This window comes from Eremothecium gossypii, chromosome III (genome assembly GCF_000091025.4).
Source record: "Eremothecium gossypii ATCC 10895 chromosome III, complete sequence".
NCBI classification, from domain to species: Eukaryota; Fungi; Ascomycota; class Saccharomycetes; order Saccharomycetales; family Saccharomycetaceae; genus Eremothecium; species Eremothecium gossypii.
The window spans coordinates 149,060-166,399 of NC_005784.3; the positions used below are offsets into that span (position 1 = coordinate 149,060).

Consider the following 17,340-nt stretch of genomic DNA (forward strand, 5'->3'; position numbering starts at 1 on the left):
GTAAGAAGGTTTTTCGCCGCGCAAAAAGCCTGCCACAAGCCACCACGCGGCCATGGAGACAAACACGGTTATCATCGCCTCGCGGGCGGCGGACGTGACCGCCGACGCGTTTGTCGAGTCCTTCGAGGCCCTGCTCCAAGAGCACGTGTTGCGGCGAGCACACGTGACCGCTGAGGAGCCGTTGCAGCTGTGCGTGCTGCCCAACATGCGCCGCCTGGTCGTGGTGGCGCCGACGGCGGCCGTGGCGCGCCTAGTTGTGGACGCCTTTGCCGCACACGGCCCACCAGACCGCGAGCACATGTGCGCGGTGGGCTTTTCGCTGCTGGACACGCCGCGGGAAAGCGCGCACCTCGCGGTGCCAGCGGCGCGGCGCCTGCTGCTGGTGTCGCCGCCGCAGTCGCCGCCACCGGAGTTCGACTTCAGTCGCCTGGAGGACGGGCCGCACCGTCCGGCGCAGGTACCGGGCCAGGACCTGCCGCCGGGCCAGCCTGTGACGGTGCTGGCGCCGCCCACCGGCGCGAAGATCGTGCTGCATCCGTGCGAGAGCCTGGCAGGCGCCGCCTCGGTTGAGCACGTGCACACGACGCTCCCGCCGCGCTCGGTGTTCGACGACGAATAGCTCAGTATGTAGTCTTGCAATGGCATAGCCACAAACGCAGAGAACGCGTCGCGCAGCACGCAGCACAGACGCCGGCGGGTCGCCGGCAGGCCCTAGGCGGGCCCTAGGCGCTAAAGCGCGGGCTAGGAGCGCGGGCTGGAGCTGAAGCTTGCGACATGCGGCACTGGTGCCGCCGCGCAGCGGTAGCCGCCGAGCCCAACGCACGTGACCGCGCCCGCTGGCGCAGACGGCACGTGACCTCATCGCCCACGAACCAATCAGCGCGCGCTATCTGCAGCGGGTCACATAGCGAAAAAATATCGCCATATACTGTCTAGCGCTGGCCTCGCCAACTGGGTTATAGCTGAGCGCAGGAAGTTCGCCAATTACTCCGCAATATTGCGTGCCAAGAGCCTAGCTAGCGTAGACGCCGGTGAAATGTTGTCCAGAACTGTTTTCAGAAGTGCTGTCCTGAACAGGGCACTGTTGTTGAGATCGGCGGGCGCTGCGCCTGTGGCCGGGTTGCGCATGTGCCAGCCGCTGGTGAGCTTGCGCAAGTACTCCAGCCACCACGACGAGGAGACGTTTGAGGAATTCACTGCCCGCTACGAGAAGGAATTCGAGGAGGCATACGACCTGTTCGAGGTGCAGAGAGTGCTCAACAACTGCTTCTCGTACGACCTGGTGCCCGCGCCCGTTATTATCGAGAAGGCGCTCCGCGCTGCGCGTCGCGTGAACGATCTGCCCACTGCCATCCGTGTGTTCGAGGCGCTCAAGTACAAGGTGGAGAACGAGGAACAGTACCAGGCCTACTTGGAGGAGCTCAGCGAGGTGCGGAAGGAGCTAGGCGTGCCATTGAAGGAGGAGCTATTCCCTGAGAGCTCATAGGCTTGCCGATGTAGAGCGTAAGTAGCTTAATATACGAAGAAGCATGTATGGATGGGTATATATCTATTCCAGCTCAGACAGGAACTTCTCGGCATCGAGCGCGGCCATGCAGCCGGAGCCGGCCGAGGTGACGGCCTGTCTGTAGCGCGAGTCCTGCACGTCGCCCGCAGCGAAGAGCCCGGGGACATTTGTGAGGGTGGAGCCGGGCACAGTCTTCACGTAGCCGGACTCGTCCAGGTCGACCTGGCCGGCCACAAGCTGCGTGGCAGGGGTGTGGCCGATTGCGTAGAACAGCCCGTTAACGGGCAGGTCCGACTCCTCACCGGTGCGCGTGTCGCGCACACGCAGCGCGTCGAGCAGCGAGCCGTCGCCCTTGGCCTCGACCGGAGCGGTGTTGTACAGCACCTCGATCTTCTCGTTCCGCTCCACGCGGCGCTGCATGATCGTCGACGCGCGCATGTGGTCCTTGCGCACCAGCATGAACACCTTCGACCCGTACTTGGTCAGGAAACTCGCCTCCTCGCACGCGGAGTCGCCGCCGCCCACCACCGCAAGCGGCTTGTTGCGGAAGATCGGCACCGCGCCATCGCATACCGCGCACGCGGAAATGCCGCGCTGCCAGTACGTCTCCTCGCCCGGCAGCCCTAGCCGCTTTGCCGACGCGCCCGTCGCCAGAATGATCGCGTCCGTCGTCGTCGGCTCCTCGTCCTCGTTGAACTCCGTCCACAGCTTGAACGGCCGCGCCGACAGGTCCACCTTCGCCACCGTCTCCGTCACCACCTCGGTTCCGAACTTCACGGACTGCGCCTTCATCCGCTCCATGAGGTCGCTGCCCGTTAGCCCGTCGGGGAACCCCGGGAAGTTCTCAATCTCCGTCGTTGTCGTCAGTTGCCCGCCTGCAGCCACTCCGTTCGCGAACATGCCCTCGTACAGCGTCGGCTTGATCTCCGCGCGCGCTAGGTAAATGGCCGCAGTGTGTGCGGCAGGGCCGGAGCCAATGATCGTAACTTTGTGATGCACCATTCGTGTCTGCAAAGCTTGTCCCAACCGGTATCTTGTTGCTGCTGCTAGCATCAACTGTGCACCGCTAAGTTTCGCTCGCGCTTGCTGGTTTTATACCTCTGGGCTTCACCATCGGTGAACCTTGATCGCCGTTACTATTTCCGACGCTTATGTCCGCACCTGACAAATTCGGCTTCGCGGGTGCGCGACTGCGGTCACGTGGGGGGTGCAGTAGCAAGATCCGCACCCGCGGGCCGTGAGGCCGTCCGCCGGCCCGTCTCGGCGGCCCGCCGGCGCCCGCGCAGGATGCGTTGCCCGAGCGCACAGCGCGGGCCCGGCGGCTGTCACGTGGTGCGCGCGGCCGACGGAGGGCAACGGCAGCGTTAGGCTGGGCACACTAGGCTCGGACAGGCACCCAGCGGTGGGCAGCTGGCGGCTCGAGGAAGCCGCGGACGACCACCGGTGCAGCGGCCACGAGGGCGCGGTTCAGCAGGACCTGCTGCAGGAAGCGCTCGAGACCCGCGCGCCGTGCCGCGAGCCAGGCACGGTCTAGGTTGACGTCGCTGTAGCGCCAGGCGTCGTACCATGGCACTGGAGGGGGCAGCGGCGGGACGGCCCTGCGCAGCGGCGGGGGCAGGCACAGCAGCAGACGCTCGCGGAAGCGCACAAAGTCGCTGTAGCGCTTGCGCAGCGTGAGCGAGCGCGGGGTGTCGGGGGAGTGAAGCTGGAGCGCGACGGTCCAGACGGCGAAGCGGCCCTGCAGCGGCGCGCAGGGCGTACGGGCGTCGACTATGGTGCAGTCGCCGACCGCGACTTTGGCGACGTGCAGGCCGGGGCCGGCGGGGTCGGGGTCGTCGGCCACGCGGCTGACGAGGACGACCGGCTCGGGGGGCAGGAATTGGATGTGCGGCATGCTGATGTGCGGAGGACAGGCCTGGCGTGCGTGGCTGGTTTTTGGCCGCCTCAGCGTGCGGGTAATTGGGCGTGTTGCGCTACACAGCGGCTACGGAGCTAGATAAAGGTTGGCAGTGGCTGGGCGGACCAGTCCCAGGGGTCGTTGAAGCGCAGGCCGCAGTTGAGCGACGAGAGCTCGCGCAGCTCGTCGTCAGCGAGCGTGAGGGCCTCGTCGACACGGAGATTGGTGGCGAGGCGCTCCTTGCGCGAGGACTTGGGGATCACGGCGATGTCGCGCTGGGTAGCCCAGCGCAGCAGCACCTCTGCGGGCGTGGCGGTGTGGCGCTCGGCGATGCGGCACACAACCTCGTGCTGCAGCAGCGGCGCGGCGTTCTGCGCCGCGGTGTTGCCGAGCTCGAGGAAGGACTGCGGCCCGAGGGACGAGTAGCCGACGACGGCGAGGCCCTCGCTCTTGGCGTACTGCACGAGGCGCTCCTGCGTCAGGTAGGGGTGGTGCTCGATCTGCAGCGCGGCGGGGCGGATGCGACACCCGCGCAGCAGGTCCTGTACCAGGCAGCCCTGGAAGTTCGACAGCCCGATCGCGCGGATGCGCCCCTCGTCCACGAGCTGCTCGAGCGCGCGGTACGTCTCGATGAGCGGCACGGGCTCCTGTGCGAGGCGGCCGGCCTGCTCATCGGCGGCGCCGGTGTACAGTCCGGCAGGGTAGCGCTCCTCCAGGGGCACGAACTTGAACGCCAGCGGGAAGTGGATGTAGAACAGGTCCAGGTAGTCCAGCCCCAGGTCGCTCAGCGTGCGCTGCAGCGCCTTTCCCACGTCCTCAGGGCGGTGGTAGTTGTTCCACAGCTTGGACACGACGAAAAGCTCCTCGCGCCGCACCAGCCCCTCGTCGATGGCGCGCCGGATGCCCTGGCCCACCTCGCGCTCGTTGGCGTAGTCCTCCGCCCCGTCCAGCAACCGGTAGCCCAGCTTGATGGCCTCGTAGACCTGCTCGGCCGCGACCTCGTTCGGAATCTTCCAGCACCCGAGCCCCACGAGGGGCATGTCCGCACCGTTGTTCAGCTTAATAGTTCTGACGTTCATGACCATTGCGATGTCCTGGCCTGTAATGCACCTTGATAAATCTGGTGGTGTTCCACGCATATACAACTGCTTATATACCATTCCCGAGGAAGCCGTGCCGTTCTCGTTCAGTAGACGTCATGGTCCCCGTGTCAGCAGGTTGACACGGTCAGCCGTGCATGAACATGCTCTAGAAGGGGAATGCAAAGCAAATAGGGTATTCGAAAGCGCCGGTGTGACGGGTGTAATTAGTGCGACACCAGCGGACTGCCCTCGGTCTCTGGCGAATACTCTAGCTGTTTGTGCTGCCCTTTCTGGCGGTACAGGAAGTAGTGCTGATAGACGTAGATCAGGTCGAACACGACGGTCCCGCCGCTGCCCATTATAAAGGGCAGGGCGTTCCAGACGTAGGCCGGCTTGTCCGGGCTAGCGAGGAACTCGCAGGATGTGAACACGGACACGCAGTATGTCAGATTGGCCGTCAACGCCGCGAGGAAGAGCAAGGGAGACAGCCCGTCCGTGCTCTTGCGGCGATAGTTCTTGATGAGCTGCGGGATGCGCGAAAAGAAGTAGAATGACGCGCCCACCCACGAGGACACTATGCCGAACGGGTCACTGCTGGGCAGCGGCAGCGGCGGTGCGGCCACCGAGTCGCGGCGCAGCAGCGGCGCTGCCGCTGCACGCCCAACCACCAGAAACGAGGCCAGCAGGCCCTTGGCGGGCGACGGCGCCGCGAGGTGGCGCGCACCCGGCGCTGCCAGACGGTTCCGCCAGCGCACGCCGTAGTAGTAGTACTGGTAGCACAGGATCAGATCTGTCGAGAAATAGTAGAAGGCCTGTATGATCTGGAACGGCAGTTGGTGCGTCAGAATAGCGCCGACCAGCGTTGTGATGTCGCCTGAGATCCAGCACAGCAGGCAGAGTGGCGACAGCCCGTCGACAGACTTCTCTTTATACGTCTCGACCACCTGCGGGATCGAGGCGACCAAACTGGTCGTGAACGAAACCACGCCGCTAGCGATGCTGATCACTGGCCATATCGTGGCCGCGCAGTCCGTCATACGACTCATGGACTCACGAAGATCTTCGAGGTTACGGGAGGCGTGCGCACTGAGTCAGCTCTTATATAGCTCGACACAAATTCCGTTCCTACGGCCAGCCTGGAAATCCTCCAGGCATAAGCTTATCATGTTGACGTTTACTTAATACAAGCATATAAAAAGAAATATTATGTTTAGAGATGAGATTACAAGTCGAGCAACTAGAACTTTTTATAGTTGTGATGCCATTTCTTGATAAAGGTTGCATGCACGTCCCCCAAGTCGCCTTGTTCGGGCCCTATTATCTGGAAGGCTGGGTCGACAAAAGAGAGGTCGTAGAGATTATTGAAGCCAAAATGATAGCTGAGAAGCACTGTAAGAGTCAGGGCGCAGATAATCCTATAGTTGACAACAACGTGTAGATCACGGTAGTAGTCCCAGTCCTTGCCGTTGAGCTTATCGCGGATGATGGGGTTGCTTTTGAAGGGTTGTGAGTTCTCGGCCACGATAATGTCTAGACACCACATGAAAACAGCGTGGTCTAGGCGGGCCATGAGGTGCCACCAGGTCGTAAAGTTGAGACATTTGGAGTTAAACTCCTGAGCGAAGGTCTTATCTGCAGACAGGGCCGTCGAAACCGTTCCGCGCGAACTGATGATGCGGCGGTCGTACTTGTCCTTGGTTGTCTCGTTAAAGCAGGTCAGCTGTAGGATGTTGACCAGGACCCATATCTCGCGCGTGGAGTAGCAACCTACCTGCAGCAGGTGGTGCACGAGCAGCGGATCCCCGAGCAGGAGTCCCTGGCGGGAGATTGCTTTCAGCTGCAGCAGGTAGATAAGGTCGTCGGCTGGGGCGACGTTTGCGGTGCACGGCGTGCACGCCAGCATCGCCTGGATTTCGGCCAATTTTGCGTTGGGGAACTGCATGGATCGGAAGAGCGCATCGACCTGGTCGAAGTTGTCGATGTACTGTTCCTCGATTAGCTTGGCGGTGTCGCTTTGCAGCAGCGTGGTGTAGATCTGGAACCGGGAATCCGGAGGCAGGCTTGTCTCCCAGCATATCTTTTTTAGCTCGGTCAGCGTTGACTTTCTAACCAGACCGCGTTCGACCAGCTGGGCGAGCCGCTTCCTGTTCTTTTCATCCCGGGTGTCGCGCTCCGCGCGTTCCTTTGTTCTGTCAATCTGCGAGAGGGATGCAATGTCAATGGTTTGGCGGATCTGTCTTTCGTGCCGGGCACGTTCTTCGGTGTCCTTGGGAGGGAGCCACGAGGGCCTCGAATTGGAGCAGACCGCCATCTTGCCACTGGAGACGAGTTTTAGGTCCTCCATTCCCTCGTCGCTAGCCGCCTTGAATTCAATTGGCAGCAGTTCTGCGGACTGACTCCTTTCGTAGAGCTTCGACTTGGACGTCTCCTTCGACGTGTCCAGGTATACACAGGACAGCTTCTTGGACGTCTCTGTGAAGAACTCGAGATCCGAAGTCTTCTGTATTCCGGGGATGGGCGACGGCGGCATGGTGTGGTCCACGTACGTGGAGCTTCGAGACCGGGCCACACCCGGCCTGCGATCCGTGTGCTTCTCGGAACGCTCGGCGGCAGCCAGAAAGGGTCCTGTCGTAGGGGACACAACCGGCACGTCCCAGCCCAAATAATCACTGATATCCTCGCTCAGCTCGTCCACCGCGTGCGGCAACCCCAGCACGCCCTTCAGGGATGCAGATCGGCCCCGCGAACCCCGCTCCTGCTCCTCGTAGAAGACCTCGCGCTGCTTGATACTATTCTGCAGAGCAACCTTGTTCTGCTCCCGCCGCAGCCGGTACCGCTGTGACGGTGTCAATGCCTTACTTGTAGTCACCAGCGCCGGCGCAGTCCGCGAGAAGGATGCCACAGAGTGCACCGCGCCCCCCGCGTCCGCGCCCGCCGCCGGGATGTGCAGGCTCGACAATGACGCCTCCATCCCGCCCAGCGAGAGCTGCAGGCGGTCCCGGCTGCTCGCAAACAGGTATTTTTTGCACGGCGCGCCGGTGGCGCTCTCCTCCGCCGCCTCGTGCGCCTGGCTCTTCTCGATTACCACCGACGACCCCCGTGACGAGCTCGACGTCGACGCAGACATGTCGAAGTGCGTCGACAGCGTCTCCGCCGCCTCCGTCACGATTGAGTCGTTCGAGATGGGCCGTTCCACCCGTCCCGCAAACAGTTTCGACGGCGGCGGTTGGAAGTCCAATGCCTCCGCCGTCTCTGCCGCCTCCGCCGCGCCGCCCCGCGCCTCCCCGCCGCGCCCCAGCCCCCCCGCCGCGCCCGCGCCTTCTCCCGCGCGCCCCGCATCGCCGCCCGCCGCCCTCCTCCTCAGGGGGCGCCCCAGCCTTGTGACATCCGCCGTGAACATGCTGGCTCCTTCCGAATAACCGTCTACCCCCAAACCGAAAGCGTCCTCCGCCATACTTTCATCCAGCGTACCCAAAACTGATGGCATACCACCTTCGCGTAGCTCACAGTCACGACGAACGCGCACCTCGCTGTCAAGTCCTGCTACTCTTGCGGAGTCTCGAGAGAGTGCATTAGCCCAATATATTGTCAAAAAAAAGCAACTGACCTTGTTCTTCAGAACGCTGAGAGAATGTACTCTCTTGACTTGAAGGCAAGACGAGGAATCGGCTGGCACTTCCATTCTGACGGCATTCGATCACATGGGAATGTCATGGTGAATGTGGAAACGGAAGTCTACATGGGTACATAGTCGTAAAGATCGTAGATGATTAGTAAATACACCTGAAGTGACACCTGGCATGTCTAGCGCTGCTCGTCGTCGTTTGCGTTCGGGATGTGGGTGGGCAGGACAGCCTTCAGGGCGTTTTCTATGACCGGGAGGCCGTCTTCGAACATCTTGAGCAGGGCGTCGAGTTCGCGCAACACCAATGGCTTTTTGTCGACGAGATGCGCGTCGTCCAGGTCGTCGACATCGACGAACATGTCCATGGGGAGCATGCGGGGAGGCAGGTCCATATAGAGCGGAGCCTGGACGGTGACGATGATGGTGTTGGAGGCGGCGGCCGGCGGTGGGGCTGGGGCGACGGCGGGCTGTGCGGGCTGTGCGGGCGCGGCGGCGCCGAGGCTGGCAGAGGGGTCTGCGGGCTGGGGCGGCGGGGCGCGGCTGGAGGTACTGGTGCTGCGCTTGAGCTTGGCGCCGAAGTCCGCGCTACTCTTCTCGTTGAGAGGGGTCATGGCGACAGGCAGGCCGGTGCTGCTGGTGTTGATGCCGAACTGGTTGATGTTGGCGGAGCTGGCGGAGCCGCCGCTGTTCGAGTCCGCGTGCTCGTCTGCGGCGCCGGCGTTGAGGAGCTTGTTGGGGATGAGCGTAGTGGGCGAGGGCATCTGGAGCTTGAGATTCGGGTGGTTGCGCTTGAACTCGCGGCTGACGCGGTCGGAGAGATGCACGTCCTTGTCGCCCGGGGCGGCGGTGCCGAGGGGTCCAGCGGCACCGGGCGCCATGGGCGGGACGAGCGAAGTGCTTGCCAAGGACTGCTGCAGCATTCCCTCCGCGGAGCTGTGGGCACTATGCACGGTCTTGGCGGAGGAGAGCGGGAGCATGCCCTGGGCCGCAGCGCCTGGCGGCTCGCTGGACGCCGTGCTGGACGTGCTGCGGTCGGGGGTTAAGTTCGAGGCGACACCGCTGCGGGAGGGGGAGGGGGACCTGTCATTGCTTCTGGACGAGGAGAGACCTGCTCCTGCGGTTCCCTGACTAGGGCCATTGGGGGGGATGTGGGCGTTCAGCGTCACGGTGCGCGTGAGCTCTGCGCCGAGACTCTTGTTCAGGCCGCTGGCTTCCGATCTGGCGGCGACCGCCGGGTTGCCTCCGAGTGTGGGCCTTCTTTGTAGCCCCGATGACGCGGACGACGAGACGGTTGCAGACCGCGGCTTGTTCTTGAGCGTCATCGGGTCAACACCTGCCGTGGCCCCGATGGGTGCTGCGGTTGCGGTCGTCGTGCTTAGCGGGAGCTCCTCAGGAATTTCGATCTCGACCGGGGTATGTAAAGCAGTAGAGCTCTTGGGAATAGAGAGGGCCTTGAAGTTTGTCTGGAGCATTGGGAGGATTGGCGTGCTCTGGCTATGGTAGCCTGGCCCGTTGGCCAGGATGTCGTGCCTGGGGATAGCAGCACCCATTGGAGGCGCACCAAGGGGTGTCGAGGCTGCGGTGTCGCTCTCGCTCAGATGCATTGACGAAAGCGAGCTTGCAAGGTGCGGCAATCCGCTCTCCTTTTCCTCGTTGATCATTTCGCTGTCCTCGAACAGCTGCAGTAGCTGCTTAGAGGCCTTGCTCTCTGTCTTCATGCTCTGAGAGATAGTAAACGTGCTCTTATTCTGGCAGTTGCTCGTAGTGGGGGTTCCCGTAGCAAGTTGGTTCATCGCTTGGATGGTCGAAGAGTTGCCCGCAGGGTCTGCAAAGCTCTTGCTCACCGTAGTCCCCTGGAAATAGTGTCGCACGTTGGAATGGAAGTATGTGTCTTCGTATGGGTATGCATAATTAACTTCGTGTTGGGTTCTGCCCCAGTCGCTCTCCTGTGGTATCGCGTCTATGCTGATTTCATTCTGCATAATGTACTCGTTCGAGTTCAGTGAATCAAAGTCCCACTTCATCTCAACTTGGTTGTCGCCGCCGTTGGTGGTATTATTCGCGGACTTATGCGGGTCATCCTCGTCTAGCGGAATTAGCACGCTTTCCCTGTTGTGTTTCTCGGAGAATAGCAAATACCTGGAGATCAACTCTTTGAGAATCGTGGCGGAGCTGCCCTTATGCGCTTTCACAAACTTGGAGGAGAGCAGGTCCTCTGCAGTGGGCCGCTCCTCCGGGTCCTCGTCAAGACAAAGCGCGATGAACTCCTTGAGCAACGGCGAGTAGTTCCTGCCCTCAAGTCGGGGCGGCTTCGACTTTGTTATGAGCTGCATCGCGCGCAGCGCCTCCACATCGCAGTAGGGAGGGTTACCCGTGGCAATCTCATAGGCCGTGATACCCAGCGACCAGATATCCGCCTTGGTGTTGTAGTACACACCTTCCATGATAACCTCTGGCGCCATCCAGTACGGCGTGCCAGCCATCGTCTGCCGCTTATGGTTCGCTGCGGTCAGCTGCGCCGCAACCCCAAAGTCGCACAGCTTCACGTGGCCCTCGTTCGTGATTAGAACGTTAGCCGCCTTGATATCCCGATGGATGACATTGTCCTTGTGGATGTACACGAGTGCAATCAGCAGCTTTCGCACAATCACTCCCAGATACTTCTCGTCAATCTTTCCCGGGCGTAGCAGAGTCCGCAGTGACCCGCCTGCACAGTACTCCATGATCACCCAAAGCTTCGTGTCATACAGGTATGAACCATAGTACCGCGTGATGTTCGGCACCTGTTTCAGCGACGCAAGGAACTGGATTTCCTTCTGCACGTCCTCCACCTCGTCCTCCGGGCAGTCCAAGTTCAACACCTTCACTGCATACACCTGTTTCGTCTTCGCATGGTATGCTTTGTACACGACACCAAATTTACCGCGACCGATCACTTCAGTCCGCTTGAACAGCTGCGGCGTCAGGCTGTTGCTGCCTTGTCCCACGCCCTGCTCCTTGCTCCCGTTGCTATCGTTAGGCATTCTAATACTGATCCAGCCCTCTTTTCTGATCCACGCCTCGATCCGAACTGCGCTACCTCGTGGATGCAAAGTGATGAGTGGTCGTCCCAGTGATGAGATTTTCTACTAGTATTCGACAAGGGTTAAATAGCTTTCCACCGTGGAACACGATGAAATCAGGTGATGAGATGATGCCCTCCCACCCTACCGCCAGCGCTGCGTCTACCCGCTTACCTGGGCTTAGCAAGCTGTTATTAAGCTCTCTTGGCGCGGTTGTTTGTTGTGTCTTTGTCTGGCGGATTTATGCACGGCTGCGGGCAAAACCGTTGAGAAGCAGCCTACAGCGAAAAAAGTAGACGCATGAAGAGCGTTACAGGTGCATATCGTCGCGAGACATAAGAACCAGCCGGTTATTGCGATGCGGAGGGCTGGCTTTCAGGCTAGCAGCCTCCTAGGCCGAATATGCTCGAGCGGATTGAACTGCAAGAAGTTGACGGTTGCGTTCAGTAGCAATGAGCACATGGCGATGTCGAGCTGGGCTGGAGACCTTGGAAGACGAATAGGCACTCAGCTGTACCGGCGCGAGAACGTCGCAGAGCTGCGGCGGCTGCAGGCGGAGCTGCAGCAGCAGTGGACCGCAGCCGGGGATGGGCGGGCGCGTGCGGAGCTGGAGGCGTGTGCGCGCGATGAGGAGGAACGGGCATTTTTCCGCCTGTTGATGCCGGCGAGCGGGCCGGAGGTGACGCAGCGGCTGGAGGAGGCGGTCAAGGAGGTGCTTGGCGGGCGGAGCAGCCGCGCAGAGAAGCGCGAGCGGCTGTACTGCGCGATCGCGCTCGTGGCGCGGGAGAACGCGGGTCGTGGAATCGAGGTGCCGGAGGCTGCGCACCGGTGGTTCGCGGCGGATCTGGGCCGCAACGAGTACTTTGGCCACATGCAATTTCTGATCGAGCACGGGGTGCAGTTGAATGCGCCGGCTGCATTCCAGCTGGTCCGCACGATGCTGCGTAGCGGGTCGGAGCTGGAGGTGCAGCTTGTGTCGTTCAAGCTGTTTCTGTACGACACCGAAAGCCGTCGGGTATTCGAGGAGAAGTTTGATCGCGTGTACGACTTCATGCGGATGCACTACGTTATCACCCAGATGGTGGTGCGGCGCGACTTTCGGTTCATGCGCGACTACCTGGAGGTCCTGGCGCGCCGGCTCGAGCAACACGAGTTGTGCGATGCCCGCATGTCTGCCGCTGTGCAACGGGACCACATTGCCCGATACACCGAGCTGCTGATGCTGTATGCGCGGAAGTCTGGGGATGAGAAAATGCTGGCGGAGCTCTTTGCCTCCTTGGTCGATAGTCTGCCTCGCGGGATGGGCGGAGCCACTCTTCGTCAGCCATTGCATGAAGTCATGACGTACCTGATCAGCGAAAACCAGCCGCAACAGGTGCTGAAACTGGTGGCGGGCATGCGCAAGGCGGAGCCCAATCGGCGGCCGGGCAAATCCTCCGTTCCAGGCACCTTGGCGCTGGTTGTTTCGGCGTTGCGACAGTTCAACAATCCTAATCTCGTCGTGAGCTTTATTGTGCAGGCATACAGAAAGACGCAAACGAGAGTGCTGCTGGGACAACTCGGGCTATGGTCTCTGGCATTTTATGGCCGCGCTGTTGCGCTCTCTCCCGAGGCGGCGAAGTCGCCGCAGGAGCTGGCGCAGATATCGCCTGTGGACCTGCCGAAGGAGCTAATACTGAAGTCCGTACCTGACAGCTGTATAATGTGCGAGCTCTATCAGGCGATTCTATCCGAGAAGCGATCGCAGGTGCCCGCGGAGGAGTACCGCGAGATTTTAATCCAGCTATTTGCGCTTTACCAGGACTTTATGGGGAAGCTGGTTCACAAATATGACTACTATCATTTGTACGACACCAGTGTCCTCCGCTTGCTGCTTTACAAGATCAAGAACGAGGTTGGTGATGGCGAGTTGGCATTCAAGCTCCTGATGGACTTCTATGGGCAACCTAAAATGCGGCCAAAGTGCACCGCGGAAGGTAACCCGTTCGGCGTGGTGCTATACCAGAACAACGCGATCACGCAAACACAATTAAACCAGGCTCTTGCGCTCATGGGCGGCCTGCGCATCCCAATGGACTTCAAGACCACGTCGAGCATGGTGCTCTGGTATGCGTCCGCGGGCGACATCGATCTGGCCCACACCTGGTACACGAAGCTGGTCCGTGGCAGGTTCCAGATGAAAAACCGCCGGGTGCTGAAGCTGGCGCTAGCGCACGGCTGGACAATCCCTGCGTATGCCGACCAGCAACTCGTGTCTGAGCTTTCGCGCGCGGATAATTCGAGCGACGGCCCAGAGCACACACAAGAAGCTGTCGAAACTGCAGTCTTAGAAAGCGAAGAGGCGTCAGCGTGCACCAGCATAATCATCGAGAAGGCCGATGAGCTGTTGCACAAGATACAGCAGACACGGCCTCTCGATCCGCCAAGCGATACCAGATCGGCAGCACCTTGAAGCGACTTCGAGCGCTGATACCAGGCAGCCGTGCTTGCATACCCATGTAAATATTGCATCTTTATGAGATACTCCGGTAACTCTGTATTATGTCCATAGCTCCATCTGCAGCATTTACTCTTCCCGCCAGTGCCAGCTGAAAAATTTCAGCGGCCATAGCGCTCATCTCATCGCCTCGAGCCCTCAGCAAGAAGCGGCGAGATGGTAGAAGAGGTCCCAGATGTCACCAGAATCCTAGGCGGTATATATGTGGGCAGTGTGAAGCCTATCGTGAACCACACGCCTCTAAAGGGCATGTTCAACATCACGCATATACTCTCGGTGCTGAAGTTCACCGTGATCCCAGAGTACTTGGTCAGAAAGGGCTACACGCTCAAGAACATAGCCATCGACGACGACGAGAGCACCGACATACTGCAGTACATCAACGAGTCCAACCGGTTCATTGACCAGTGTTTGTTCCCGCACGAGGAAGAATACGACCCTCGCAAGGTCGACTTCCGCAAGAAGAAGCAGCATGGAAGCGTATACATCCACTGCCAGGCCGGGGTTTCGCGGTCGGTCTCCTTTACTATTGCGTACCTGATGTATCGCTACGGGCTCGACCTCAAGTCCGCGCTCCACGCGGTGAAGCGCAGGCGCCCAGAGGCGCAGCCGAACGACGGCTTCATGGAGCAGCTGCGCATCTTCGAGGAGATGGGCGGCCAGTACGTCGACACAGCGCTGCCGCGCTACCGCCATTGGGTGCTGCAGGCCTCGCTGCAGGCAGACCCGACCGGCAGCGGCATCCTGGCGAGGGAGGAGACCTACCGCGGCGACGGCGAGGAGGACCTACAGTCGCTTTCGACCGAGGACCGCCACAAGCTCACAATGCTGCGTTGCAAGAAGTGCCGCCAGCGGCTCGCGCTCTCGACCGCATTCATCCAGCACGAGCCGCCTAGCGCGGAGTCCAGCGAGGGCCACTTCATCCGGCGCGCCGCCGGCAGCAGGCGCATCATCGACATCCAGCAGTCGCAGGACCAGTGCTCGCACTTCTTCGTCGAGCCCCTGAACTGGATGAAGGCTGAGCTGCAAGGCAAGCAGGAGCTGGAGGGAAAGTTCTCCTGCCCTAACTGCACGCAGAAGGTCGGCGGCTACAACTGGAAGGGCTCCCGTTGCAGCTGCGGCAAGTGGATGATCCCCGCCATCCACCTGCAGGCCGCCAAGGTCGACCAGGTCGACGCCGCGCGCCTCGCGCTGCCGAACCTCGTCAACTTCGAAACTAAGCAATGATCTGTATAACTATTAGACTGCTACTCTAGATACCGCTCGCGCGCGCCCTCCGCGCGCCCCGCGTTCAGGCTGGACACGCGCGAGCCCTGCACGGGCCCGCCCAGCCCCGCGCTGCCCGGTACGCTCAGCGACGTCAGCTCAGCCGCCTCCGGCGGCTCCAGTTCGTGCGCGTACGCCGCCAGGTACGCCGCCTCCGGCAGCTGCGAGTCGCCGTACAGCCGCGTGCCCGCCGGCACGCGCTCCGTCGGCCGCGGCTCCACTGTCGCCTCCTCCTCCACCCGGTCGAACTCGTCGTCGTAGTTGTAGCTCTCCTCCTGTTCCGACTGCAGGCCGCGGTCCAAGTCGAACGCCATGTGCTCCAGCGCCCCTGCCAGCTCGTCCCGGTTCTCCACCGGCCGCGGCTGGCAGTCCTCGGGCCCCGCCGCCGCGGGTTGGTTCTCCTGCCGCCCCTGCTTCTCCCGCTCTAGCTCGCGCACCGTCTTGCCGATCCCAATCGGCCGGATGCTGCCGTGCCCCAGCGTGCGGATGTACGCCAGCGTCCGCTGCGCAATTAGCTCCTCCAGGTCAAACTCGCTGAACCGCGCGCTCGTCGACAGCGGCCGCTGCGAGTACGTCGAGTACGCCGACAGCGGCGCGTGCCGCCGCCGCTTGAGCTTCGCCACGCCTGCCCGCCCCCCGCGCCGCTCCTCCCACCCCCGCTCCGCCGGCGCCTGCTGCTCGAGGTCCCCGAGCACCGGCAGCTCCGCTACGCTGCGCTCCCGCTCCTCGCTCGCGCATCCAAGATAGATCCCCAGCGCCTCGATCGCCATCGCCCTGGTTCGCGCAGTCTGTTGTCGCACGCGTTTTCGCACTTTTGTGCAGCGCGTGGCAGCCCGACGGCTGCCACGCGCTCCTACACACTGCTGCTACGTACTGGCGCGCGCGCCTAGTCTAGATGCGCCGGCCGCGGCGCGGCCGCGCGCTCGTGGGCGCGCCCCTCGCCCTCCGCGCCTGCAACCTCCTCCAGCCGCCGGAACGCCCCGCCCAGGAACCCGTCCAGCGCCGTCTCGCGCCGGAAGTACGCGCTGCGCGCAGCTAGCGCGGCCAGCTGGTCGAACAGGTACTCGCCCCACCCCAGGTACCGCCGTATGTAGTTGCGCAGGTCAGAGGCTTCGTACGCGAGCACGTAGCCCGTGCTGCGCCGCAGCCCGGCCAGCACCATCGCCACCAGCGCGAGGTCGGCGCTGAAGTGCACCATCTGCTTGAGCTGTGCGGGTTAGTAGCGATCCCAGGGCGGTGCGGCCGGCCGACATACTGAGGGCATTGCTTGCTGTGGTCGTGTGGTTCCCCAGTTAGTGAAGTTTGGCCTGGCCATGGCTATAAAAATTTTGGTGAGCTCTGCTAGCCAGCAGTGCAGAGCAGCGGCGAGAGGGCCAAGGACCGGAAGCTGCAAGACGAGCGGGATGAGTATCGGGATCAACAAAGACACATTGGCGGGGTTCCGGGCGGTCAAGTCTTTCAAGGTGGCGCAGAAGGAACAGGGCCCGATCACGTCGCTGTCGTTCGACGACCATGGACAGTACCTTCTGAGCGCAACGGCGTGCGACAACATGCACCTGTACGACGCGGCCGGGTGCCGGTTCCTGAACACGGTGGCGTCGAAGAAGTACGGGTGTCACGCGGCGAAGTTCACGCACGCGCAGAGCGAGTGCGTGTACTCCTCGACGATGATCTCGTTCGACATCCGGCACCTGAACCTCGAGACGAACCAGTACCTGCGGTACTTCCAGGGCCACGAGGCGCTGGTGAGCGACCTGGCGATGTCGCCGCTGGACGACACGTTTCTCAGCGCGTCGTACGACGAGTCTGTGCGGCTGTGGGACCTGCGGACGTCGAAGGCGCAGGCGATCGTGCCGAGCGTGGTGCCGAACAGCGTGGCGTACGACCCCAGCGGGCTTGTGTTTGCACTGGGGAACCCGGAGAGCCAGGAGATCGGGCTGTACAACGTGCGGCAGCTGAAGGCGGGGCCGTTCATGGTGGTGAAGGTGGACCCGCGGTTCAGCCAGTGGACGAAGATGGAGTTCTCGAACGATGGGCGGTACCTGCTGCTGGCTTCGTCGGCGGGACGGCAGCTGATACTGGACGCGTTCGACGGCGCGCAGCTGTTCGAGCTGACGGGGACGAAACCGTTCCCGCTGCGCGAGTTCATGGACGCTGGATCGGCCTGCTTCACGCCGGATGGCCGCTACACGCTCGGGACGGACTACGACGGGCGCATTGCCTTCTGGAACCACTCGGAGTCCGTAAGCCAGCGGACGCTGAAGCCGCAGGGTTTTGTTGCCGCGGCGCCGGGCACCTGTCCGCGCACGATTGCCTTCAACCCCAAATATAGCATGTTCGTTACCGCCGACGAGAGCGTGGAGTTTTATGTTTATGATGAACACTAGTCACGTCCGGGGCCTTA

The 17,340-nt window shown here is 61.8% G+C and overlaps 13 protein-coding genes across 13 annotated transcripts; 5 read left to right on the plus strand and 8 right to left on the minus strand.

Annotated features, from left to right (window-relative positions):
• Positions 1-52: 52 nt before the first annotated feature.
• On the plus strand, positions 53-619 carry RCN1 (Rcn1p; the record flags this gene model as incomplete). The annotated part of the gene is made up of 1 exon (NM_208646.2): positions 53-619. One exon carries the CDS (start codon positions 53-55, stop codon positions 617-619), a length of 567 nt encoding a protein of 188 aa, NP_983293.1.
• Positions 620-1,036: 417 nt separating this feature from the next.
• COX6 (cytochrome c oxidase subunit VI) lies at positions 1,037-1,486 on the plus strand (the record flags this gene model as incomplete). Its single annotated transcript, NM_208647.1, has 1 exon — positions 1,037-1,486. One exon carries the CDS (start codon positions 1,037-1,039, stop codon positions 1,484-1,486), a length of 450 nt encoding a protein of 149 aa, NP_983294.1.
• A 63-nt stretch (positions 1,487-1,549) lies between these two features.
• On the minus strand, positions 1,550-2,560 carry TRR1 (thioredoxin-disulfide reductase TRR1; the record flags this gene model as incomplete). Its single annotated transcript, NM_208648.1, has 1 exon — positions 1,550-2,560. The coding sequence occupies one exon, from the start codon at positions 2,558-2,560 to the stop codon at positions 1,550-1,552; it is 1,011 nt and encodes a 336-aa protein (NP_983295.1).
• A 325-nt stretch (positions 2,561-2,885) lies between these two features.
• YPT35 (Ypt35p) lies at positions 2,886-3,401 on the minus strand (the record flags this gene model as incomplete). Its single annotated transcript, NM_208649.2, has 1 exon — positions 2,886-3,401. The coding sequence occupies one exon, from the start codon at positions 3,399-3,401 to the stop codon at positions 2,886-2,888; it is 516 nt and encodes a 171-aa protein (NP_983296.2).
• Positions 3,402-3,499: 98 nt separating this feature from the next.
• Positions 3,500-4,564, minus strand: GRE3 (trifunctional aldehyde reductase/xylose reductase/glucose 1-dehydrogenase (NADP(+)); the record flags this gene model as incomplete). The annotated part of the gene is made up of 1 exon (NM_208650.1): positions 3,500-4,564. One exon carries the CDS (start codon positions 4,562-4,564, stop codon positions 3,500-3,502), a length of 1,065 nt encoding a protein of 354 aa, NP_983297.1.
• A 146-nt stretch (positions 4,565-4,710) lies between these two features.
• YPQ2 (Ypq2p) lies at positions 4,711-5,532 on the minus strand (the record flags this gene model as incomplete). The annotated part of the gene is made up of 1 exon (NM_208651.1): positions 4,711-5,532. The coding sequence occupies one exon, from the start codon at positions 5,530-5,532 to the stop codon at positions 4,711-4,713; it is 822 nt and encodes a 273-aa protein (NP_983298.1).
• A 191-nt stretch (positions 5,533-5,723) lies between these two features.
• On the minus strand, positions 5,724-8,168 carry AGOS_ACL105C (ACL105Cp; the record flags this gene model as incomplete). The annotated part of the gene is made up of 1 exon (NM_208652.2): positions 5,724-8,168. One exon carries the CDS (start codon positions 8,166-8,168, stop codon positions 5,724-5,726), a length of 2,445 nt encoding a protein of 814 aa, NP_983299.2.
• A 122-nt stretch (positions 8,169-8,290) lies between these two features.
• On the minus strand, positions 8,291-11,134 carry KIC1 (putative serine/threonine protein kinase KIC1; the record flags this gene model as incomplete). Its single annotated transcript, NM_208653.1, has 1 exon — positions 8,291-11,134. One exon carries the CDS (start codon positions 11,132-11,134, stop codon positions 8,291-8,293), a length of 2,844 nt encoding a protein of 947 aa, NP_983300.1.
• A 397-nt stretch (positions 11,135-11,531) lies between these two features.
• ATP22 (Atp22p) lies at positions 11,532-13,625 on the plus strand (the record flags this gene model as incomplete). Its single annotated transcript, NM_208654.1, has 1 exon — positions 11,532-13,625. One exon carries the CDS (start codon positions 11,532-11,534, stop codon positions 13,623-13,625), a length of 2,094 nt encoding a protein of 697 aa, NP_983301.1.
• A 201-nt stretch (positions 13,626-13,826) lies between these two features.
• Positions 13,827-14,897, plus strand: YVH1 (tyrosine protein phosphatase YVH1; the record flags this gene model as incomplete). The annotated part of the gene is made up of 1 exon (NM_208655.2): positions 13,827-14,897. One exon carries the CDS (start codon positions 13,827-13,829, stop codon positions 14,895-14,897), a length of 1,071 nt encoding a protein of 356 aa, NP_983302.2.
• A 20-nt stretch (positions 14,898-14,917) lies between these two features.
• On the minus strand, positions 14,918-15,706 carry AGOS_ACL101C (ACL101Cp; the record flags this gene model as incomplete). Its single annotated transcript, NM_208656.2, has 1 exon — positions 14,918-15,706. The coding sequence occupies one exon, from the start codon at positions 15,704-15,706 to the stop codon at positions 14,918-14,920; it is 789 nt and encodes a 262-aa protein (NP_983303.2).
• A 116-nt stretch (positions 15,707-15,822) lies between these two features.
• MCO12 (Mco12p) lies at positions 15,823-16,200 on the minus strand (the record flags this gene model as incomplete). Its single annotated transcript, NM_208657.2, has 2 exons — positions 15,823-16,143; positions 16,192-16,200. The coding sequence occupies 2 exons, from the start codon at positions 16,198-16,200 to the stop codon at positions 15,823-15,825; spliced, it is 330 nt and encodes a 109-aa protein (NP_983304.2).
• A 139-nt stretch (positions 16,201-16,339) lies between these two features.
• On the plus strand, positions 16,340-17,323 carry SWD2 (WD-repeat containing protein SWD2; the record flags this gene model as incomplete). Its single annotated transcript, NM_208658.2, has 1 exon — positions 16,340-17,323. One exon carries the CDS (start codon positions 16,340-16,342, stop codon positions 17,321-17,323), a length of 984 nt encoding a protein of 327 aa, NP_983305.2.
• Positions 17,324-17,340: the final 17 nt, after the last annotated feature.